Raw genomic sequence first — 24606 nt, forward strand, 5'->3', positions numbered from 1 at the left:
ATGCAGCGGACAAGCTTCCTGGAAATATGTATATGCCGGGGTAAAAAACCCATCTATTTTAGACTGCACAGGGACAGGAGTCTGAGCTGTCGAGCCCTCGGCTCGAACCCTGCCCTTGCGCTTAGTATGGGGCATTCCAGTCAATTAACTTTGTTTCCCCCACTCTTCTAGCTTATCTGAATTTCTGGATCAACCAGTGGAGGCTGCGATGAGAATACAATAAACTCTATGAATTCTTTCTTGATCACTTTTTCAAAGAAAAGAAGAAAACAGATCTACCAAGCGAGACAAAGCCGCACGCCCAGCAACGGCTGCACGCCGTAGGAAGGGCGTTTTTAAAGCCCTCCTGCGTCTCAGGTGGATGAAGTCAGTCGAGGAATTCAAGCAGGCAAGATACTTTCAAACAGTCCATAAGGCCAGGTAAGCTCACCTCATCTCCAGATAGTGAATAGGCAATCTTTCTCACCGCTTAGCCTCCATCTTCCTCATCTTTATCCCACAGTGCATCAGTGCACCATCCATGGTCCAAGGCACTGTCCTATGGGAAGAGTCTTTGCAACTGGTACTGCCTTAGAGACAGCTGCAGCTTTAGCAGGGTTAGTAGCTACAGCAAAGAATCCCTCCATAGTAGTACAAGCCGCCCTTAATGACAATGAACCAATCTGGTTTTCTGAAAAGGATGTCTCCAACTCCTGCACAGAAGGTCTCACAACCTGTAAGAGCCTAGCTGTCAGAGTGAGTGAATCCCTGGATATCAGAGAGGGGAATCAGAACCTCTGCTGTCCAAGATGATGGAAATTTTCTGACAGAGGGCCAGCTCTGAGTGTGGTGGCCATGTGGGGGAATATTTTATATTATGTCATAGAACACTCTACACACAATCTGGTAAAGCAAAAAACTTAGTTTACTAAATTAGATTAAATATATGGATAATAAATCAGCAAAGTAATATCAAAATTGAATACAGTATCACAGCTGTACATAAATCAATACAGGTAAATAGGAGACAGACAAATAAAGATAGAATATTAAAAAAGAACACCTCCCTTATACATCCTCCTCATATAAGCCAGTGTTCATAGAAATCTGGAAGACTCGCGGGCCCAGGGACTCTGAAAAAGAACCAACTGTTTGCTATCTGTTCCTTTCAGCTCATCCAACTAAATAAGCAAATGCTATATGTTACATATCCCTCTGTGCTTCAATTTGCACTTTTACCCAGGAAGGCATTTCAGTACCAGTCTTTTGATCTCCCATTTGGTATAAGATACCAACTGTTTAACTTATCAGCTCATTGGTATGGGTACTAGTCTTTAGCATTCAATCTCAGGTGATAAGAAAAACCAAATGTTTTAGTCTTTGATGTCCCCAGAGATACCAGATGTTCCTTGGGGCCATCCCAGCTCTTTATCAGCACATTGTTGCCAGAATGTCTCAGCAATGCAGGGAACAAACAGTGACAGTGTCATGCCTTTATACAATCTTTGTACTTAAATTATATGCAATATATTGATTCATACTTATTATATTAGAGCCTGTTCTGAATCATAGTTTTCTATACGAAGGACAGAGTCTTCTGAAGATCTAGCTAGCTTGCCTAAAATTATCTTCCCACAAGCTCAAAGTTTCATGCCGATGTGTACCTCCCTAAAAGAGCTTCCAGAGTTGGGAGGGAGTAATCACCATGCAGTAGTGATTTCTTCTCCTCCAGGGGAGTCCCCTCACAAGTTGGAAGTGGTGAAGGGACCCATTGTGAGTTCTTACCAGATATTTCCCCTTCAGATCAGTGGAATTCACCTCCTTGATTGCCCTCATCATCTGTGGAGTCGTGGTGGAGGAAGTGGAAGGTTCTACAGGTATTCCTTTCTATCCCTGCTAGATTTGCTCCAACATTCTTCTCCAGAGGATCTATGTTACTCCAGGTTCTTAGATCAGCTGATGGAGATATTCTCAGGAAGGAAAAGGACCCAAGAATGGAGATCTTCGGCCTTCTTCAGTTTCTTTAGCTTTCAACGAATTCTGCAGCTATCCCAGTGCAAAAGCTCCACAAGGACCTCCAGAAAGGCATATAGCAGATGCTGACATTGTGCCTGCCAGTCACCCAGAAGCTGGATTTAAAATATAGGGTCCAAGCTTCCCCAGGGTTTGGGATTGTCCAACTTTAAACATTCCATGAGGTGATCACAACTACCGAGTAAAGGCCAAAAGGTGTTGGAGCATTTTGAAAAAAACATTTTCGGGGATCCATGCTGAATGCTCAGATTTCAGCATGTTGCAGTATCTCCACGAATGCATGCAGAAACTGAAGCCCTTGATGGATTCAATAGATGCTGAACAGACAGACTTTTGCAAAGCAGTGCAGGAGGTGGAGGAATGTAAAAAGCACCTTATCTGTTCCACTTATGAAGTCTTTGATACTGTGGCCAGGATCTTAGCTGCCATGTGGTTGTGAGCAAGTGGCATCCGAGAAGATGTGCATGAACAACTTGCACATGTGCCCTATAAAGGGGACAATGTTCAAGAAATGATGGCACTGATTACATTCCTTTATTTATATTTTTTATTCCTTTATTTACATAATCTTATATACTGCTGATTCCCCAAAAAAATGGTCCATGGTTTACGATACATTCATAAATCATATTAAAGCCATGAACAAAACACATATCAATAAAATCACATTATAAAGAAATTAAATTTAATGGAATGCTTTAGCAATATAAACAAAAGTCTTCAATTGCTTTCTAAAAGATTTCAAATCTCGTTCCCAGCGTATCTCAGCTGGAAGTGCATTCCATAGCACAGGTGCAATATATGAAAAAAACTCTAGTACGGATTTTATAATCTGTATTCCCGCACAGAGGGAATCGGCAAATTTTCTGAATCAGATCTCAACTGCCTTGCCAGAATATATTTCTCTCATTTATCTACAAGAGAGCAGGGATCTTCCAAATTTATTAATTTAAACACAATAGCTGAAACTTTGAATTGTATGGGCCATTTCACAGGCAACCAATATAATTGGCACAAAGCTGGACTGATATGATCATAACACTTTAGACCCATTAAAATTCGTGCAGCAGTATGTTGTATTAGTTGTAGTGCTCTAATGCTTGCTTGGGGAATGCCAACAACTAAGCTATTATAATAATCAAGTTGATTAAATATAAGTGTTTGTAAAATGGACCTAAAAAGACTTTCAGTTAGTAAATATTTTAAAGGCATCAGCATCGTAAATTTAAAAAATGCTTTTTACCCAACTGTCTCAGAGAGGTTTAAAACTCACCTGTGAATTGAGAGTTACACCTGTATTCCTGGCTTCTCCTACTAAATTCAAGGTTTCACCTATAAATGTTAGACTATTGATCCGCTGATTAAGCTGCTGTTTTCCTATCCAGAGCAAAGACGTTTTCGTAACATTCAACATCAGATTGTTTGCAGTAAACCAAGTTTTAACCTCTTGCATACAAAGTTTAAGAAAGGTAGTCAAACACAGCCTCTTCTCATACCATCAGCATATGAAAAATAAAGTACACCTAACCCTTTCACGATATAACGGGTGCATAAAATATGAACAATAATAGTTAAGAATGCCGATCCTTGGGGTATCCCAGAGACAACACTGTATGTCTCCAGCTAGAACAGTTCCCTTTATACTCAACTTGATACTGCCCGCTTGTTAAAAATGATTCAAACCAGAGCAGCACAATACCTCGATACCTATTTGTTTTAGCCGACACAACAGTTATTTATGATCTACGGTATCAAAGATCATAAACAACTTTAATCAAAGGTTAAAGAACATCAATCCACCTTACAATTACTGTCACCTGGCTCCTATCCCACACCCATTTTTCTGGCATTTTAACCGGTGTCCCCCAGGGATCAGCAACATCTATATGTAAATTGCAACATCCCATTTGTAAATTGTTTGCTCAACTCTGTGCGGGATACCGATTTTATGCTGATGGTATTCAGTTTTTCATTCCTTTGTGCCCTTCTTGGTCATAAACTGGGGGGGGGGAGTGCAGTTTCCCCTAGGGCCATAAATGTATTATTTAGTTGGGGCTTCTCTCTTTATCCTATCCCTTCTCTCTGCAGATCCCAGGGAAGGAGTTCTTGCTATGGGGGGAGGGGGAGGAAATCCTTCTCGGCCCAAGTGATGGAGTGTTTCTCCTTAAGTGTGTAAATTTCTCTGGTATTGTATTTTCCTCAGGGACAGACAGGCTGGACACAGACTGGGTGTTCAAATAAAATGTACTAATTATTTCCAAGCCATCAATGTCCCACATATTTTCCACAAATGAAACTGTACATTTGAACTACCCTTCTCTCCAAGTCCCGAGGGGGGAACTTGCCACTGTTTCTTCATCATGGTACAAACAGCCCAGTCAGATGGAGAAATCCTAAGGGGGAAACCCCAAAGCACGTAAAGATCCTGCGTCCAAAGTTCTGTCTCTCGCCCACAGCCTGTGTCCTGGTCCCTTTGGGGTGGAGATCCAGTGGGGAGTCTCCAGATCTTGATGTTTCAATCCCAAACTTTCTTTCCACTCTATGTGACTTCTCAGGAGTAGAAGTGAGATGTTTCCAGTCTTGAACAAAATTCTCTGTCTCTTAACTCCAATTCTGTGAGGAGGGGTGGGAAAAAAAATCCTCCAAGCTAACAAAAAAGGGGAAAAATCCAAATTGCTCAAAATCCAAAAATCCCACACTGGGTAGTGCTGTCACTGCTTTGCTTCCTCTAAAGAGTAGAGGAGTAGCTCACAGGTTTCCAGCCTCTGCACTCTGGATTGGGGAGTTTCCCCTCTTCAAAGGATACAGGCTATACCTCAGATCGAGAAAAACTAATGAAAAACCTGACCAAAATCTCTCTCTTTTCCAAAAATGAGGCAGACCCTCTCAGATAGGAAGTGTACTGATGAGAAATCTCCTCTGAACGCAGGAAAAATACCAAGTTGGTTAGTAGGCCCAAACTCAGCAGGGTGAAAGGAAAAATAGCTCCTAATTCTTTCAGAGCCAAACCAAAATGACCATGCTTTCTATACCTTTAGCTCCCCCTTATGCCCTTGGGATAGCCTATCACAGTCAGCTCATTGGAGAGACTGAAAAGGATTGGAAAATCCCACTAAGTTGTTATAGTCCTGAGGGTAAGGGATCTAGTGGCTAATTGAAGGGTCGGCCACATACAAGATTTTGCTTTGGTTCCTTGGGTTAACGTGATGTTGAAAATCTACAACCCTACCCGTGCTCTCTGCTCTTCTCAGCAGGTTCTTTTGGATGTCCCTTCAATGCAATAGGTGCGCCTGGCAGAGTCCAGAGAACAAACCTTATCAGTTGTGGAATTCATTACCTGAAAACATTTGATTAATAACCTGTGTTAAGATGTTTAAGGCAATGCTAAAGATCTTTTTATTTTGGTTGACTTAAGATTGCTAGGTATGGTGAAACTTCATTTGCTCCTGGCAACTTTAGGGGTATATCTTTAAAAAGTACGCTGGATTTTATAAGATACGCGCGTATCTTATAAAATCCGGGGTCGGCGCGCACAAGGGGGTGCACATTTGTGCAACCTGTGCGCACCGAGCCCAGCGCGCGCTGCCTGTTCCCTCCGAGGCCTCTCCGATTTTGGAGGGAACTTTCCTTCGCCCTCCCCCCACCTTCCCCTACCTAACCCACCCCCCTGGCCCTATCTAACCCCCCCTACCTTTGTCGGCAAAGTTACGCCTGCTTTCAGCAGGCGTAACTTTGCGCGCATCGGCTGGCAGCCCCGCTCCGTCCTCTGGTCCCGGGGGCTGGTCCGGAGGCCTCGACCACGGCCCCGGGCCGGCGCCACGCCCCCGGGCCCGCCCCCGAAACGCCACGTCGTTTCGGGAACGCCCCCGGACACACCCCCTCCCGCCCCTTTTCGAAAGCCCCGGGGCTTTACGCGCGCCGGCGGCCTATGCAAAATAGGCGCGCGCAGGCCTTTTAAAATCTGCCCCTTAGTGTTTTGTTCTGCTGCAAGTGGCTATTTTGTTTTATTTTGATTAATGTAGGTGTTGTATGATCTAACTGTATGTTTTATTTTGACATTGAGTCATTTTATTTTGTGTTTTATCTTGATTATTGTGGATATTTTATGAATGTCTTATTGTATGTTGCTATGTGCTTCAATATTGACGACTAAAAAAAATCCTTAATAAACATAAACAAACATTAATTCTTTCAGAGGCATGCATTCCCCTCATTTTGGTGTCATCAAGCTCATTCTGCAATAGCTGAGATCATCAGTGGGAAAGGTGGTAACCCAAGGCTCAGCAGACACAGCCCAAGCTGGGCACCAGTTTTTGATGACTTTGAGGCTTCCATCTCCTCCAGTGGGAGGAAGGGTTCAATCCTTTCTCCTGGAGTAGCTCTGTATGGCTGGTCCTGAGGCTTCTCTCATCCTCCTTCAAACCCCAAAGATATCAGCCTTCCGCTCTGACCCTTCTCAAATCTGCATTACTGCAACTGGAGGTGGAGTCACTATTCTGGACCTGTGAGGAATAATTCAAAATGAACTCTCTCCCCTTCATTCAGCCAAGCGATTGAATGTATGTCCTGGATTTGAAAGACGCTTAGGTGTGCATCCCCATCCATCTTGTCCATTGGAGGTTCCTCAAGTTTGTGGTGAAGGAGGGGCACTATCAATGCAAAATACTTCTCATCTGCCCCAAAATATTCCCAAAATGCCTTGCGGAAATGGTGACATGGTTTTGTCAGCATGGAGTCTGTGTATTCCCATACCTAGACAATTGGCTGGTGATGGGTCCATCACCTTCAAGACTTCTCAATTACCACACAAAGACCAATGGCTCCTCCAGTCCCTGGTCAACTTTGTCAAGTTAAACCTGATTCCGTCTCAAATCATTCACTTCATAGGAGCCAAGATGGACATACGTCAAGAAAAAAAAAGTGTTTCTCCCCTTCACAAAAGCCACATTGCTAGTAGGTCTGTCAACGTCTCTGCTTCAAACATTACAAATTATTGTATAACATTTTTGAAGAAATTATATTGGTATCACATAATGTGCTAAATCGTGTCAAAAAGTATATATGAAACCCCCATAAAATTCGAGGGAGCAATCTGATATATTACACCAATATAATCATTTACCATTGTTCAGTTTTTTTAGTGTACAGTGTTCACTGTAACCCCTGTGATGCTTGAACCTGGATAACAGTTACTGAGGCCACATCTCACATTTCTGTTTAATTGGACACTTAATTTTCCATTAGATTTATTTCCAGGGTTTCCTGCGAGGGGAGTTTGCTTTCAAGAGCCTCACATTGCTCTTTACTTTTCTCATACTTAAGTGTCCTGCACACAGCACTGATAATAGCAAAGTCATTACTCAATGAGACACATGAGAAGGTATTGGTGGTTCCAACATTTCTCTTTTACTGATAAGGTGCAATGATAGTTTAATGTCTTTACAACTGAGTATTTCATTTTCCGGATTATACAAGTCCTCTTAGTAAGTTTGTGACTTCTTACAGTCTTTCTCAAATTCAGATGTTATTCCAATTTAGTTCATTTAGTTATTTAATTTCTTCCCTCCCATTGGAATATAGGGCAAGTGTGGCACTTCCTTCCCAAAGTAGTTTGAAGTATCAAAGGTGTACTTTAAAGTGTTTAGTATTTTATCTCCTACCTCCTCCTGTGGTATCAAGGCTGAAACCTTCTACTCCTTAACCAATAAGACTGATACTTTGATGCAACTCCAACATTGCTCTCTGCTTCAACGGTAAGGCATTACGGGGAATTGGATTCAAACAGCAGCCAATGAGGGCCCTGACTTTTATGGTCTGGGAAACCGATAAGCATGGGGGTAACCTGCACGGTGCGGCAGATACTACCATAAGCTTGCTGGGCAGACCGGATGGACCATTTGGTCCTTTTCTGCCATCATTTTTCTGTTTCTGTGTTTTATCCCAATCTTCAGTAGATATTCAGGGGCCATGGATGTGTCCATCCCCTCTCTTTCTCTCCCCTTTCTCCTCTTCCTCTTACAAGATCCTCTCCTTGGATCTGGGTACTCAGGCTCCATTTGCAGGAAGGGAACCTCTTCCATTGGTTAGAAGAGAAACTCAAAACAGCGTAAATTGAGTCCAAAAGGATTTAGCACTCCAAACTCAAATAAGTTAAATGTGGCATGAGAGGGTGGAAAGAAACTCTCATCCAAAACAAAAAAGTCTCCAAAGTTAAGACTTAAAGCTTAGGACTTGCTGCCTCCTTGAAAGCAAAAAGGATCCAGGAGGGCAAAATGGTGATCTCTCTAGAAAACCCTGAGGACAGTTCTATTGCTAGCTGTCACATGGCGGAGCTGCAACCCAAACTACCAATCTGCCTCTCTCCACACTGCATGGGATATTCCTTATCCAGTATTAGTAGAGGACTAACAGGATCCCAACACCACTGATCAATTATTATAGTCCATTTCAAGAAGCAAAATGCTTAGGTTTCAGACTCGTTAAATAAGAGTCATGGTGACTTCTGTGGCTCCTCTCGGTGCCATTTCCATTGAAGACATTTGCACAGCTTCTCCTTGATCATCTGTGCACACTCACAACCAACTAATGTCCGGATAGCATGTGCTGTGGGGACAGTAACTTTGCACACGGAGCTCTGCGCAAGTGCCCAGCCACTTCATCCAGCAGTCCGCTCTCCACTTATCTTTAAATAAGTGTTTCCGCACTGCAGCCCTAAGCAGCTCATGCCTGCTTGTTGATGGAGAAAGCAAGTTTCCTTACCTGTAAAACAGGTAAGGAAACTTACCATGGCTGCCTCCCTGCAGAGTTGATTACCTCGCTAAAGCTTTAGCCCTGGAAGAGAATGATGGGCTCACAAGGCAAAGTCGTCACAGAGCTCAGCGAGGGGGGTGCATGTCGGCGCCATCGAATGACATTGCTCTGTCTACAGAGAACTCGTGTTTATAAGTAAGAAAACTTGCTTTATGGTGCAGAAGTATCAAAACTGATTTTTTAATACAGAAAAAGTTACACCCTCTTTACCAACTGAGGCTGCCATAAAAGCTTGACCTAGAACAAGGAAAAAGCTTTGGAATACAACATGGAAGCTTAAGGGTTCCTGGGCCAGAAGAAGAACAAGCAGGAAAGCCAGCTGAGGAGCAGTGGTTGTGGTGGGGGGGAACAAGGCAGAGAAGAGGGTACAGGCCGCTGTGCCATTGCATCCTGTGGAAAGGAAAGGTAATCTTCAGGGACTGACTGAGCTTAGTAGCCATAATGAAGTTATATAAGATCTGCAGGCACACCTGAAGCCTCTGACAAGCAGGTCTCATGCCATACCTGGCCTTAAAAAGATGAGATGGAGGAAGGTCACTACAATTCAGGCTGGTCATGGAGTGAGTCACCTCCATTGCATACAATGCACAGGCCAGGGACTGCTCTCTGGTAGCTGCGCATACTTCAAAGAACCTCGAAGACATAACATCTGGAACAAAATAAAGCTTTTATCAATACCTCCCCAAAAACACATCAATTAACTGAAAAAAATGACTACAACATAATCCAGCTCCAGTCATTATCTTTGATGGGGATTCTAAAGTTAGGTCTTGGTGTAAGCCAGTCTATCCCTCAGGTTTGAGAAGAGGAGTTCTGGGGTTTTGGAAGGAAGATGAGAGGCTCTTCCCTGGAGGAGTACAAAAATGGTAGGAGAAATCTTCCCAAGGAGGGAAGGATCTGAGAGATTCTGTTGCAGAATGAGGTGAGGAAATCACTGCAAGTTTCTATTGAGGGAGCTGGAATTTGCAGAGAAGAAGAGTGGAAAAAGTGGTCTCTAAAATAATAATAATAAAAAAAAAAATCAGGTTTCTTTAAAGTAGGGGAAACTTTTCTCTTCGGGGGAGACTAGTCACATTTTTTCCTTCACAAAACACCAGTTCACAGCAGCTTTGGGTTCCCAAGAACTTGTACTTATGTGTCTCTGTGGAAGAGCGTTGCATCGAAGACAGAAACAAATGTAGTCAACTATTTCCACTCCTCTCTTCCCTTTTCTGTTGTTCCTCTGAGGGTACAGACTTTTGCCCAGCCGTTGCCTTCTCTAACCTCTCAGCTTCTGAGGGTACTAGTTATTTATGTTATTTAAAATTTCTTACTAACTGCTTCCCCAGCTCATCTTACCCCAGGAGTAGAGCACTCACCCATTCAAAAGGTTCCTGATGCGTGCTGCTATTTGGCAACTTGTCCTGTTCTCTAGTGATGTTATTACTTTTCCCATGTAAACATCATGTTGGTAGTTTGTTTAGGTCAAAGCATAAACATTTCTCTAATCACATGGCCCATCTCTAGCCACCACTCCAAGGAATTTGTCCTGCAGTTAAGAACATGCCATACTGGGTCAGACCAAGGGTCCATCAAGCCCAGCATCCTATCTCCAACAGTGGCCAATCCAGGCCATAAGAACCTGGCAAGTACCCAAAAACTAAGCCTATCCCATGTTACTGTTGCTAGTAATAGCAGTGGCTATTTTCTAAGTCAACTTAATTAATAGCAGGTAATGGACTTCTCCTCCAAGAACTTATCCAATCTATTTTTAAACCCAGCTACACTAACTGCACTAACCACATCCTCTGGCAACAAATTCCAGTGTTTAGATGAGTGAAAAAGAACTTCTCTGATTAGTTTTAAATGTGCCACATGCTAACTTCATGGAATGCCCCTAGTCCTTCTATTATCCGAAAGAGTAAAATAACAGATTCACATCTACCCGTTCTAGACCTCTCATGATTTTAAACACCTCTATCATATCCCCCCTCAGCCGTCTCTTCTCCAAGCTGAAAATCCTAACCTCTTTAGCCTTTCCTCATAGGGGAGCTGTTCCATCCCCTTTATCATTTTGGTCACCCTTCTCTGTACCTTCTCCATCACAACTATATCTTTTTTGAGATGCGGCGACCAGAATTGTAGACAGCATTCAAGGTGTGGTCTCACCATGGAGCGATACAGAGGCATTATGACATTGGTGAATCTGCACTGGAGAGTTCTGCTTTAGCGGCAAGGGGGGAGAAGTTTAAAGCTTCACTAATGTCCTTCTGATTCCCGTGGAACAGTGGTAAAGCCAGGGAGTTACTCTTGTCTTAGCTTCCGACCAGCAGCTCTCTTTCGCTCTGTTCTCTCCTTGAACCTGCTATACCTGCTATTAAGTTCACTTAATAGCAGGTATAGCTTTGTCATTACCTGCTATTAAGTTCACTTAGAGAATAGCCACTGCCATTAGCAATGGTTACATGGAATAGACTTAGTTTTTGGGTACTTGCCAGGTTCTTATGGCCTGGATTGGCCACTGTTGGAAACAGGATGCTGGGCTTGATGGACCCTTGGTCTGACCCAGTATGGCATTTTCTTATGTTCTTATGTTCTTAACCTGGTAACCTCTCCAAGGTTCCCACACCACCCCAACTGGATGGACCCACTTCTTGATAAACCAGAGGGATGCACAGGATTGTTTTGATTGAACATTCCATTTGGGGAAATGGATTTGTCTTTAAGTTAAGAAGAGGAGCCCTTACAAATTCATGTGTGATGTTGCAGAGGTGTTGGGAGGAAAAATGATACAAAAATGGTATAGCAAAAATGAGGTGTGATCCAAGAAAACTTGGAGGTGTCAAGAATTTGACATGATTTAATACAAAGAGATGTAGAGTCATGTGGTCAGAGTGTAGAAATCCAACAGAGATGTACTTGATCAGGCAAGGAGGGGGACTGAGGTACAGATGTGCACGAAAGGCGTGATCTTGGGGTGGTTTTATCTGATAATCTCAAGGTAGCCATACAGTGTAATAATGTTAGGAATGTTATGGTGCAGAGAGAGAGAGGTTTCTTTCCCTTTTTTTTTTTTATACCTGTTTTCCCATTTATTTATTTATTTATTTATTTATTTATAGGCTTTTCTTTACCGACATTCATAAGGCACATCATGCCGGTTTACATTGAACTGAAAGGAGGAAAATACAATAAAACGAAGGCAGGGGGGATTAGGCAGGTAAGGGAGAAAAGGGAAAGGAAAAGGGTGGAAGCAAAAGGAAGGAGATAGAAATCAGTAAACTGGGTACACAGGAACTATGTACCAGATAGTAGCGAGTGCAAAAATGCAAAAAAGGAACTATATACATCTTATGTATCAATATATACCAGGTAGTGGTGAATACAAAGAGGAACTATGTACACCCTATAAATCGCTATCTTTATCTATGGAGTTCGTATGTTAAGGCTGTTCACAAGGTGCATAAATATAAGGAGAGGAAAGGCTGAGATAAGGGAGGGAGGTTATGGGGGAGCTAATAGTGGGAGGGAGCGTGGGTGAGAGGTGGGGCGGGCGGATGGGAAGGAGGCCATTATGGAAGTACAGTACAGGGAGAAAGTCTACGTTTGGGTTGTATCAGGATAGGCCTGCTTGAAGAGCCATGTTTGGACTCCTTTTTAAAATTTGTGCAGGGATGGCTCTAGACGGAGGACATGGGGAGGGAATTCCAGAGGGAGGTACCAGCGATGGAGAAGGCCCTTTCTCTGGTGAGGGACAGATGCGCAGACTTAAGGGAAGGTGTTTGTAGGGTGCCTGCAAGGGCACTTCTTGGGGGGCCGTCAGTGGCGCGGAAGCGAGGCATTTCATCTAGCCAGGTATGATTGAATTTATGTAATGAACAATGAAGAATGGTAAGAGTTTTGTATTGTGAGCGGAAGGAGATGGGCAGCCAATGTAGGTCCTTTAAGATAGGGATGATATGTTCCGTTTTACGGGTATTAGTTATGACTCTGGCCATGGAGTTTCGTAGAATCTGGAGTGGTTTAATGGTAGAGGCGGGAAGGCCGAGTAGGAGGGAGTTACAGTAGTCCAGTTTTGTAAGCATGGTGGTCTGAACTACAGTACGGAAGTCTTGAGTGTGGAGTAGGGGTTTGAGTTTCTTGAGGACATTTAATTTGTAGAAACTTCCCTTTAGGAGAGATTTGATGTAGGGTTTAACGTTTAGGTGATGATCTGAGGACACCCAGGTCTCTTACTGCATGCAACTGTGGTTGTGTTCTGGGGTGTGTGGTGGGGAGTGCGGTCAGGATGACTGGATGAGTAGTTCAGTTTTTGAGGCGTTTAGAGCTAAGTGAAGGATAGCATGGAGTTTATGGAGGTAAGGCAGGATTCCCAGAAATGCATGGATTCATCTATTGATTTTTGAATCGGGATGAGAATCTGCACATCGTCTGCATATAAGAAAAATTTCAAGCCTAGGTCAGACAGTAAGTGGCATAGAGGTAGGAGGTAAATGTTGAACAGGGTGGAGGATAAGGAGGATCCTTGGGGAATACCTTCTGTGATGGGGATGTGTGAGGATTGGTGGCTATCAATTTTTACTAGGTATTCTCTGTGGTTGAGATAGGAGGAGAACCAGGAAAGAGCTGTGTCTGCAATACCTATTTCTGCCAGGCGGGTCATTAGGATTTGGTGATTGACAGTGTCAAAGGCTGCCGAAATATCTAGGAGGGCGAGCAAGTAAGAGTTTCCGTGGTCGATGCCTTTGAGTATAGTATCTGTCATTGATAGTAATAGGGATTCTGTATTATGAGCTTTATGGAAACCAAATTGTGAAGGGTGGAGGATGTTGCAGTCTTCTAAGAAGTCAGTAAGTTGTTTGTTAACCACCCTGTCCAGGATTTTAGAGATGAAAGGCAGGTTGGAAATAGGTCGGTAATTAGCAGGGTCTGAGGGGTCAAGATTTGTTTTTTTTGTAGGAGGGGCTTTACTACCACAATTTTAAGTGGGTCTGCGATACTACCAGATGTGATAGAACAGTTGATTAGGTCTTTATTTTGATTTATTTTGTAGCCCTAACAACCTAACTCCAGCTCTGACCCAGGAATTAAGTTTCCAGTGCTAAAAAGGTGCACTGGCCAAATGCAGTCTTTGCATCGGGGAGCACTACTTAATGCCCTCATTTGCATGGGAGCGCTAAGAACGCACATTTTCTGTGTGCAGAACTCCTTGCTGCATTGGTAGTAAGTTTTGCTCACAGAAAATGTGTGTGTAAGTTCAGGCAGCAAGATACATTCAGCTGAATGCACCTTTTTTGCATCAGCCTGTCAGGTTGGGTTCCTCAGACCTGACTTCTGCTCTTTTGGCTGGCTGGGCTGGAGATATGCTGCAGAGACCACACTCACAGCTCTGGGTGGGGAGGAGGAAGTTTCAGCCATCACTCTATAGGAACACTTAATGGCCGGACTCAGGATTAACATTACGGCATTCTGCCTGCCCAGTGTAGATCAGTGTTTCCCCAACCCTTTCTTAGAGGCACACCTAACCAGTTGGATTTTTAGGATTGCCATAATGAATATGCAAGAGATAGATTTGCATACATTGGATACTCAGAATATGCAAATCTATTTAATGCATATTCATTATGACAACTGGTGATGCCATTGGCAACCTTTTGAATGGGCGAGTGCTCATTTCCCAGGGTAGGATGAACTGGGGAAGCAGTTAGTGAGAAATTTTAAATAAATAACATAAATAACTAGTACCCTCATAAGCTGAGAGGTTTGTGAAGGCAATGGCTGGGCAGAACTCTGTACCCTCAGAGAAAGAGAGGTGTGGAAATAGTTGACTGTACGTTTGTTTCTGTGTCTTCAATGCAATGCTCTTCCACAGCTAATAAAAGTAACGTCACTGAATGAAGAGGTCACCAGTATGCTCTCAGTTTCAGAAAGTGTGAATTTTGGGGATTTTTTTTTCTTTTGTTAAAAGTTAAGATTTTTAAAAGAAAGAGAAATCTGCTAGGAATCTAATCTAACATAAATACAGTTTGCATCCTGCTTTAACCTAATGCTTGCATGTCAAACAAGAGAATCCTCTGTACATAAGAGATAGGAGGCTGGATTTCTACATTTTTAATGCATCCATCCATTGTGCAAGGTTCAACATAAAAAGTTCTTTTAAAAGTTATCAATTAAGTTCTTAAAATGATGGGATATTTTGAAAGGGGTACCTGACCTGCTTTTGCATCCTGGATAAGCTGGAGTTTTAGGGCTGTACCGTCCCTGTTTCAATGGTTAAAAGCAGCACTACACATCCCAGAATTCCTTGGAAGGCAATTGAATATCATCTGGATCACTCTGATATAAGAATGAAGCCTATGGGTAAGACCTGTGAGCCAATCAGCTGTGAGGTCTAGTAGGCTTTGACTAGAACAGCCAATCAGCTGTGAGATCTGGGAAGGGTCTCTTGATTGCTTACCTTGACCTTTGATAACCAATGGTCAAGGAGCACTTTGAGTGGTGGATGCTTAATTTATGGAACAGGTATCCACAGATGACTGGAGTTCCCTTATCCCGACTTATTTATGAGACAGTTCAGGTCTTCTGATTTTGTGGTTTACCTTTACAAGAGGTTATATTAAAAATAATCTTCCCCCTATTTCCTCCCTTTGACCGGAACGTTTGCACCCTCTGTCACTGCCTCATAGTTCCTTCCACACTTATTAGGTGGTTTGTTCCCTTACCCAGGGCCCTCACCATTGCAGCTGTGCTTGGGTGGAGTCAGAGAGCTTTCCTGCTGTTAGTCGCTAAAGGGGCCTAAACAGTTGCCAACGAACCTGGATGTCGCTAGATCAGGTAATTCCATACAAACTACAAGTACATTGGCAGTCATTAACGGGTACTGGATTAGGGTGATTTTGGGGGGGGAGGAGCTTGATTTACTAAGGCTTTGCTCTTATGCTATACCCATGAGAAAATGGCTTGTAATGCATCTGGCCCACAGATACTCAATAGGGTGCAGGTTTTTTAAATACCTTCCCAAAGCTTTTCTTTTATATGTGCAAAATGCTTTGAAATGGGAGCAGTAAAACCAACTTCATCTTTCTTTTCTAGATCTGCAAAGATATTTTGAAATCACTCTCACACAGCTGTAATGTGAAACCAGAATGACAGAGAGAAAAGAAGTTATAAGCACTTTTTTTTTTGTTCTTGCTTTACCAATTACAATATTGCTGGAACGTTTATGCTGCTGAATCCTCCCCACAGTGTTCACTAATTAGACACATGGAGCGTTTGATTTTGCAATCAGTAAAATATTTAAAGGAAAGAAGTTGAGTGTTCAAATGGTTTAAGTATTTGGCAGTTATGTAAAGGAGAGACTTTAATTCAGGGTTTCCCAAACCTGTTCTGGGGACCCTTAAGCTAGTCGAGTTTTCAGGCTATTCATGAACATGAATGACATAAATTGCATAAACTGGGTTACCAATGTATGCAAAGTAGGCATGCATATTCATTGTGGCCCTGAAAACAAGACTAGATGAGGGTCCCCAGGGCAATTTTGAGAAGCCTAGGTTTCCTTTCTTTGCATTATTTAAAAGCATAGCTTTTAATATATACTCATCTTTATTGATGAATCTCATCCTCTTGGATCTGCCTTGGGATGCAGGAATTTTTGTTCTGAAGTTACTTCTAGGTATAGACAAAAAAAAAAAAAAAGGTTAAAAATTTGACTTCTCATCTTCTATCTATTGCTTATTGCTAACTGAATGGAAAAAAAAAAAGCTTTACATATCCATATTTTTTTTGAAATGGAAGACTAGAAGAAGCAGGGATGTGCTTACTATGGAGAGCTTGACAGCAGAAAGAAGTTTGAATGTACTATGGTTCTGTGAAGTATGGGATCCCTTTCTAGCTTCTCTGGAGTGACCATCTGTGAAGGCTCCTTTTTGTCTGTCTTCTACTTTTTCTTCTTTCATGTTTTGGTTATGGCTTTCTGTCCCAACATCTTTTTCTTCATCTAACAAAAATGAAAAGAAGTTAAAGTATGCTGTTATATTTCACTTATGTGTGATTTAACCCTTTTTAAAATTGAAATACATATGTGAAATGTATGTCAGCTTGTTAATTATGGTTCAGCCATTTGTGGTTGGTATGCTTAATTTCAGTAAAACTTAAATTTAGAATGACTCTCTCTCCCCTGAAATCTCTCTTCATCTGTGTTGATGCTTTGGGAGTTTCAGGACATTGCTCTCTCTTCACTTGAAATCACTAATATCTGAAGACAGCTGACACATGTTTAACTCTTGGTTCTATATGCAGTGTATTCATTTAAACTCGCTTTTTTTTTTTTTTTGCCTTTAAGGTCATAAAATGCCAGAAAACAGTAGGATGTTTGGATGAGAGATGCTGCAGGCATTGGGCAGGTCATGTCACGTTCCCATGCATCTTCCTTCCGCAGGCAGTACATCTGTGGGGCATGTCCTCGCAGGTTTCAGACATCCCGGGGTCTCAGAGTGCACCAATCGTACCATGCAGTAGTGACACCAGTGCGGCACCCTCCTACACAGCCTGTCGGGCTTCCTACTCCTCAACCTCCCTCTTCCCCTCCAGAGAAGCGGCATAGCTACATTTGTACAGACTGTGGAGAGAATATCTCTTCTTTCACCTCCTTGAGGGCCCACCAGAATGAGCATGCTGCAGAACGATTGGACCCCTGGGTTCTTCATACAGGGAAGATGGCTGCTTGGTGGAAGGTGCACTCCTGTCCTGACTGTAGCAGCTGTTTCTCCCTGTCCCATGACTTAAAGCACAGGGCTGGACTGGACCCTTTTCTTTGCCCAACATGTGGCCAGCTGTTTGAGTCGCTGCCCAAGCTCTACCACCACAAATGCATGGATATTGTAGAAGGGTGTGAGAAAAACTTCAACAAGAAGGAAGAAGAGAGGGATTCAGATAAGGACTCCCAGCTGCAGCAGCATGTCTTTACAGTGAACATGCAGGAAGATTGTCTGCGCTGCACAGAATGCAAGGGTGAATTTCATCTGATCTCAGACCTCCATAAACATTACATGATGCATGCCAGGGGTGAATTGTAGCCTCTTAGCTTTAGCTTCTCCCATTCCTAGTACTATTAATTTAAAATAACTATTTCCTTTATTATCATATTGCTTGCGCCACTATCTTGTGTCCTGGGTTTTTGAAGCACTTGGCACCTAGAGATTGTTACAAAGAGTTTAACTGCTGGGGTCTCTTTTCTGTAACCTAGTTTGTATTGATGCATGGTAATTCTCCTATATGAATTCAAAGAAGAAAGGGAGATACCACTACCTTGTACTTTATCCTTGTGCCCAGGGCCAAATTTAGGCAGAGGCGATGTCAGTGCTGGAGACAAAATCTTCTGCCCCTCTTCCTCTTGTAATAATGACAATGTTAAAGCCTCCTCAGTCTGTACCTTAACAGTTTCTTTCTTTTTTTAAATCTAGATTATCTGGAAAGAGCATGGCAGCACTTACTGTGAATTATACTACAACTGTTATTTATACACCATTTCTATAATATCCCAAAGCTCCATGACTGTGTATGAAAATGGATAAAGAATATATGATAACAGTTCCATAGGCAAAGATTATGTATGCTCTTAGTTACTTTATATGTAGGATAGATTCCAGATATGATTAGTTTCTAAATCTGTGCTGACTGCCTAAATTAACCTCTCCATACAATGTCGATAACAGGACGTTGCCAAAAAATCTAAGTGGGTCACGTACATCTGGAAACAAAACAACAATCATGAACAGCACATGCAGCTGGATAATTTATTCGAAGGAGTCTGGGACTGTTTGAAAGGGGGAGAGGGTATGAACTACAGCAACAACGCCGTGAAGGGGAGGGGGGACTGGTGCGCACGGAACGTCACACGGCAGGCTTGCGAATGACTTTTTTTTTTCTGTGTCCTTCCTCCACCTCAAGCCCTTTCTGAATCAGTAAGCGGTGTTCAAAGTGTTACGGCTTTGTGTTTTATCCCGTTTGCAGTTTCTGAGGTAGAGGTCTGCATTGCATAAGGTACAAAAATATTGAAAGCCATTTACATGGTTCATTTTCTAGGTATTAGCTTTCAGTCCCTATTTATAGAAAGGATTTTGGAGGGGTGGAGGTGTATGGCGCAGAGTGTTATTTAGGGGCAATTTTGACGCAAAGGGTCTCACTTTTCCTCTAGGGGAAACTACAAGTCCCATTACCCTTTGTGAGGGTCAGCTGATGGGGGAAGTTGAAGCCGGAAGTGACGTTGAGAGGCGTTGTTGGTTGCGGAGCGGAGGAAAGGGGTTACCGCAAGAGCGGAGGTGAGCTGGGAGTACGGAGGTTCTTGTAAGAGTGGAGGAAGCCGTGGGTAACCTAATCCGGAGGCCGGAGCTCTGGAATTAGTCGGCAAGGGGCATGGAAGTGGCCGCCAAAGCATTCTGAGATTCGTAATCTTGCTTTTAATAAAGAAGACTACAAGTCCCAGCATGCATTGAACAATTGTAGGTTGAACCAGGTTCCTCGTTGACTGCTGGTGCAAGCTGGTACTTGAAGTCCTGTCTTTCATTAGGGAGGCAAACGCAATTCCAGGAATGAACTTTAGGACGCAGACTCAGAAAGGGTATGAGTATGTAATCTACTCCCAGCGCATTATGGGATTGGTAGGCTAGGTGATTAGTAGGAAAACCAAGGGCTATTAGTTCCTGCATACTTTGAATACAGGTTGAGCTAGCCATAAGAATATAAGCGAAACAAAGAGCAATCTAGGCTTTATAGTTCTTCCTTCAATTAGGAAAAACAATTACGAGCCCTGATATGCATTAGGGTTTGTAAATTGACAGGTTTATATGATATAACCTGCTGATGGGTGCATTCTGGTTCTTGTAGGCCTTCAACAGGGCAGCAAACAAAATCCAGAATGTTTTTAGGGATGTGGACTAAATGTGATCTCATTAGGAAGGAAAGGTCATCTTTTTGAATAAAAGTCAAATTAGAGTTTGTGCTTTAGGAACAGTCTCTAGTCTAAGGTAACCAGCTACCTCCACTTCCAGTGCCTCTAAGGAAAATTTAGATTTAGGAAACTTTATTGGTATGATAGTTCATACATGTTTCCAAAGCCATACATAAAAGGGGTAAATTTGAGTAAACTGCATAGTGGGTACAAAGTAGCTGGTTAATTTATAACTCCATAGTTGGGTGCCTAGATCCCTTTGGAAATTGTCCTCATAATAGTGTGATTTTATTTTTTTTTCTTACCAATCATTTAGCTCACACCATAATTAGTAGCTCAAGGCATGATACAATCAGGTATTGTAAACTGTTCCCAGTTGCCAGAGGGTTTACAATCTAAGGGATGTATTTACTAAATATTTTCTCCCATTGTGTGTCTGTGGGAAATAGGACTCTAACTTTTTGTACTTGAGGTAATGAAGGGTGAAGTGATCTGCTCAAGATCACAAGGCACATCAGCAGGATTTGAACCCTGGCTTCCCTATTTCTCAGCTTGCTGCTCTAACCACTAGGCAACTACTAAATCTAACAGTTTTGCATTCCTAGCAGAAGGGTCTGTGAGGACATAAAATCTCACTGACCAATTAGCAGGTTGTTAACTTTTAACATATGCTAGGAACAGTACGTGCTCCCTACACCCACTCAGACACAAACACAATACAAATATACACACAAACCCATGTGAAGAATAACAGTAAAATATTAAAATACAGAAAAGACTATAATGACATTGCTTTCAGTGAGTTTGTGTTTCAGAATTTTCTCTGAAATGCAAATATTAGGCTATGTCCTGGCTATCCCATTAAAGGAACTGACCTATTCCGCTTGTCTTTCAGCACCAGGAAGAGGCTGTTCTCTGCATGGAAGGCAGAACCCCTGGAAGCAGGATCTTGGAGATATGCAAATGTTCCATGGCAGCCTGGAGCTCTCAGGGAAAGATGAAATCACAGATCCAGATTCAGTAGGGGTGAAACAGGAGTCCCCGCAATTTGAGATGAATCATAGGGAGGAAAGGTTCTGCCAGTTGGAATATATGCAGGTTAAAATCCTGCCAGACCAGAAGTGTGCACAAATCAAAGAGGAGCCTCTCTCAGATGAGGAATTCTACCCTTGCTTAAACAGTGGAACCCTGAGCCCAGGTGCTAAACTTCAAGGTGAGTCAGCTGGAGCAGAGTTATCAGTGTATGCCATTTCTTTACTGCAGGGTTTATGCTGAGGAGGAAATGTGACATGGTCCAGCCATCCTTTAGATTTAGTTCTAATCTTCATACTCCCATTTTCTTTCTATGTGACCTTAGGGCAAGTCATTTTATGTTCTTGAGTCTTTGTTTTGATCCTTGGCTTTTCCATGGATTCCCTTAGGCAAGTTGCTTTATCGCTCTGTGCTTTAATTTAATGAGTTGGAAGTTGATAATCATACAGTGTTGTTATCCTTTTCTCTACTTTCCTGCTTGGGAATAGCCAAGTAACCCAAGAACCAGAAACGTTTGGCAGGCCATCCAACCCAGAGGTGGCAGCCTGTCTTTTCTCATTGTAGAGCACTTTGAGATCCTGCTCAGAGGAAAAACACTGCAGAAATGCAAATTATTTAAAAATATCCCCTTTCATTGTATTTTCCATCTACTGTTTGATGTAAACCAATATGATGTGCCTACTGTCTGTATAGAAAAGCTGTTAAAATAAATATTAAATTTTCAATTAGCTCAAATGAAATTTTAAAATATGAAATATAAATGCTGAAAAAAACACATCTTAGAAAAGCAAGTGGGACTAATTATTTAATGTGTAACTGCTCTAGGCCAAGATCCCGGTTTTGTACCTTTGGATGGGAGCCCCTCTCTATCCTTTTCCTCTCATGGGGACACCTCAGAAGAGGAAGAGGACAGACGTAGACGAGAGAATCATGAGGAGAAGCGAAAGCCTAACTTCACCCCAGACGAGGTGGACTTGATCATCCGGGAGGTGCGGCGGAACCTGGGAGCTCTCTTTGGCCGTGGCAGAGAGAGACTGGGCAAGGAGGCTAAGATGAGGATTTGGGGGCGCATTGCGGGCAAAGTGCGGGGACTGGGCCACAGCCGGCGGACCGGTGGTGATGTACGGAAGAAGTGGTATGATCTGCAGCGCTGGGCTCGCAAAAGGAGGAGTGTTCAGTGGCGTGAGAGGCCTGGCAGGGGTCCAAGGTCTAACCTGCCCCCCTCGGTGGAGGAAAGGAGGGTGTCCGAGCTGCTGGAGCCTTCCATTGAGTCCCTCTCTTGCACCTGTAAGTCCTGCGGGGCTGTCCTTTCAGTACAGGGTAACCATCCCTTCCTCAGCACCATTAGAGCACAGTTCTCCACTGATTTCCATTTTTCCTTCCCTAAAGATGGAGACAGGACTTGTCAGCTCATTGAGTTTGCTTTCCCCTGCTGTCTTCTGATATCAGTATGCTTTACTAGAAACATTACAGTATAAACTGGAGGCTTGGTAGGTTATGAAACTTTATAAAGGACCAAACCAAAATGTTGTAGGACAGTGGCATTTGAAGTCTTGTAACTTTTTTTTTTTTCCCTCAAAAAGGTATCAAAACCTACTAAGATTTGTATTTTCTCCAGGACCAATACAGCGACTGCACTGTATACTAAAAAGAATGTGTAAGTCAAGTCCCACTGACCCACTTGAATGAAAGGGAGGGTATTAACCCCTTTACACTGTTCCCAGCTTTATGGATTGTTTGATTTCTCCTTTTCTGACCATAGCCTACAGCAGACCTCAGACAGCAAAGGGAATTATTGCTATTCAAAGCTCTTGATTAGAGCCTTGTGCAGGGGCAGTTACTACTTAGAAAGCATTGATCCCCACAATGTTTTTTTCTTTGTAACTATTGCTTTTATCTTGGTCTGTTACAGCTCTCTGTACGGATGCAGAGGACGATGATGACAACATAAGGCTGAAGGTTATTCAGAGTCACACTGGAAGCAGTCGAGAAGCAGAACCACTTAGATTCCAGCAAACAACCTCCGATGTCCCACTCTCCCACCTGCAGCCGCTACACCCCCTCCAGGCACAAAGAGAGAGTGTTGCCACTGCATCACACCTGGAGTCTGTGGTGGAGAGGCTGAGCAGCTCCATGAGCGTGGTGGAGCAGGCTCTGGGTGCGCTTAATACGCGTGTGCATGACATTGGTGTGTTCGTGTCCCAGCTTGGCCAGAGCATGCAGAAGCTCAGCAACCGTGTGTGTGAGCTGGGCAGTGAGATGAGGAGCCTCAGCGCCCAGGCACTCCAGCTGCACCGGAACCAGCTGGCTGTCAACCAGAACATTGCTGCCACCCTTAGTTTGCTGGCCAGCCGTGGGCTATCCAATGGGCTCACTTTACCACCATTATCTTCCGATGTTCACTGCCATGCAGACTCTGCTCCCCTTCCTACCATGGCACATTGTGTGCTCTTAAACCTCCCCATGGCAGAGCACCAACCCAACCCAACCTATTGCTCCTCTTCCATGGGGACACAGAGACCTACCCGCCCCCACAAAAGCAAGACTAGTGAGTGATCAGTAATCACAAACGTATATCCAAACATGGCAGATGGAAGCAGCAGGCACATAAGATCAGACCACTGCGTCGCTCGCTCATCTATTAAATATAGTTCCTCCTACATTCCTATAAAAGGACTTGGCTAAAAATGCCCTTCCTGTAGATGAGCCTGCTTTGCCTGGCACTCTTCCTCGTGTTCTACAGCACCCATGTTACTTTTGGAAAAACCTAGACGTTGCAATCTATGTAATTACCTCTTAGCAGCCCTCCCAAAGATGATTCTGGTATGGGTGGTGTTGAAACCTTAAAGCAGGGGTTCCCCAAACTGTAGACAGATCCAGCCCACAGCGCTCAGTTTTCTGGCCTGCCATACTTTTTCTCGCTTGCTGGATCTGGCCTGCAGAGGAAAGTTTTTCTTCCATCCCTATCTTTAGGTGCAGTGGCAGCAGCAGAAAGTCTGGGAGGGTTTCCCAGGCCCTGCCAATAGCAGAGTTGCCAGACTATGGCCTTTGAAAAAGCTGCAGGCAGGAGGGGCAGGCCCTACCAATAGATCACGAGGCAGATGCGAAGGGGGAGGGGAAAGTGGGGGTGTGTGAGAAGAGAGGAGAGAGAAAGGCAGGGGAGCAGGTGAAGGAAAGGAAGGAATGGGACTGAAAGTGCATGTGTGTGTAAGGGGAGGGGAGGGAGGAAAAGGAAGTGTTCTCTATTTGCATAGGCACACGCACATATACAAACCCCACACCTCAGAGCAGCTTCTAAGAAATTAAGAAATATTGCTAACACATTAAGAACCCTGCCACCTGCTTTCCTCCTTACCCAGCATTTCAAATCATCCAAAGGGCCAAACATGCCATTTCCCTCATCCCAGCAACATCTGAGAGACCCTCCCCGCCACTTTTGTGATTTGAAATGTCTTATGTGGCTCTTCCTCTAAAATGTGTGGGGACCCCTGCCCTAAAGGGTCCTTTGGGCAGTACTGTAGTCACTTAGATCTCCCAGGATTAATAGAGGTCCACTAATAAGACAGGTTCTGTTCCTTAAATATTAAACTGCTTTTCTATAGGGAAAAGGCTTTCTTAAAATTGTATAAAGTAGCATCTGCACTTCGCTCAGATGACAGACTTTGCTGTACTTGTTCAGTACCAAGAATCAGCATACAAATGACAGAAAGGCCAAGAGACTGCTATGATGTGTTTGCAGGATTGTTTTCAGTTTGTCTTGGCAGCTGGGGTTCCTAATAAAATGTTTCTGCTCCACACTCTCATTTGGTGTTTATTTGTGCAAT

The 24606-nt window shown here is 43.2% G+C and overlaps 2 protein-coding genes across 8 annotated transcripts in view; one reads left to right on the plus strand and one right to left on the minus strand.

Moving 5' to 3' along the window:
- LOC115076365 (zinc finger protein 239-like) overlaps positions 1–15125 on the minus strand; it is a 42110-nt gene extending 26985 nt beyond the window's left edge. Inside the window, exons 1-2 of the mRNA XM_029577716.1 lie at positions 15017–15125; positions 9328–9472 (exon numbers count right to left, since the gene is read on the minus strand). The gene's annotated coding sequence lies outside the window, so the exon portion shown is untranslated. The remainder of the gene's footprint in view (positions 1–9327; positions 9473–15016) is intronic.
- A 249-nt stretch (positions 15126–15374) lies between these two features.
- On the plus strand, positions 15375–24579 carry LOC115076364. 7 transcript variants are annotated; one of them, XM_029577711.1, is made up of 7 exons: positions 15375–15636; positions 17144–17811; positions 18264–18843; positions 18998–19121; positions 20646–20963; positions 21608–22069; positions 22695–24579. In XM_029577711.1, the coding sequence occupies exons 5-7, from the start codon at positions 20708–20710 to the stop codon at positions 23336–23338; spliced, it is 1362 nt and encodes a 453-aa protein (XP_029433571.1). In that variant the 5' UTR covers positions 15375–15636; positions 17144–17811; positions 18264–18843; positions 18998–19121; positions 20646–20707; the 3' UTR covers positions 23339–24579. The 7 variants fall into 7 exon arrangements, with proteins under 7 accessions (XP_029433571.1, XP_029433567.1, XP_029433572.1 ...); XM_029577707.1 differs by having other exon boundaries at positions 17144–18843; XM_029577712.1 differs by lacking the exon at positions 18264–18843.
- Positions 24580–24606: the final 27 nt, after the last annotated feature.

This window comes from Rhinatrema bivittatum, chromosome 14 (genome assembly GCF_901001135.1).
Source record: "Rhinatrema bivittatum chromosome 14, aRhiBiv1.1, whole genome shotgun sequence".
Taxonomy (NCBI): domain Eukaryota; kingdom Metazoa; phylum Chordata; class Amphibia; order Gymnophiona; family Rhinatrematidae; genus Rhinatrema; species Rhinatrema bivittatum.

Coding starts and splice junctions, on each gene's coding strand:
- LOC115076364 (XM_029577707.1), top strand. CDS start 20,708: ATGCAAATGTTCCATGGCAGCCTGGAGCTCTCAGGGAAAGATGAAATC. Junction 20,964..21,607: donor CCCAGGTGCTAAACTTCAAG/GTGAGTCAGCTG, acceptor TAACTGCTCTAG/GCCAAGATCCCGGTTTTGTA. Junction 22,070..22,694: donor TGAGTCCCTCTCTTGCACCT/GTAAGTCCTGCG, acceptor GGTCTGTTACAG/CTCTCTGTACGGATGCAGAG.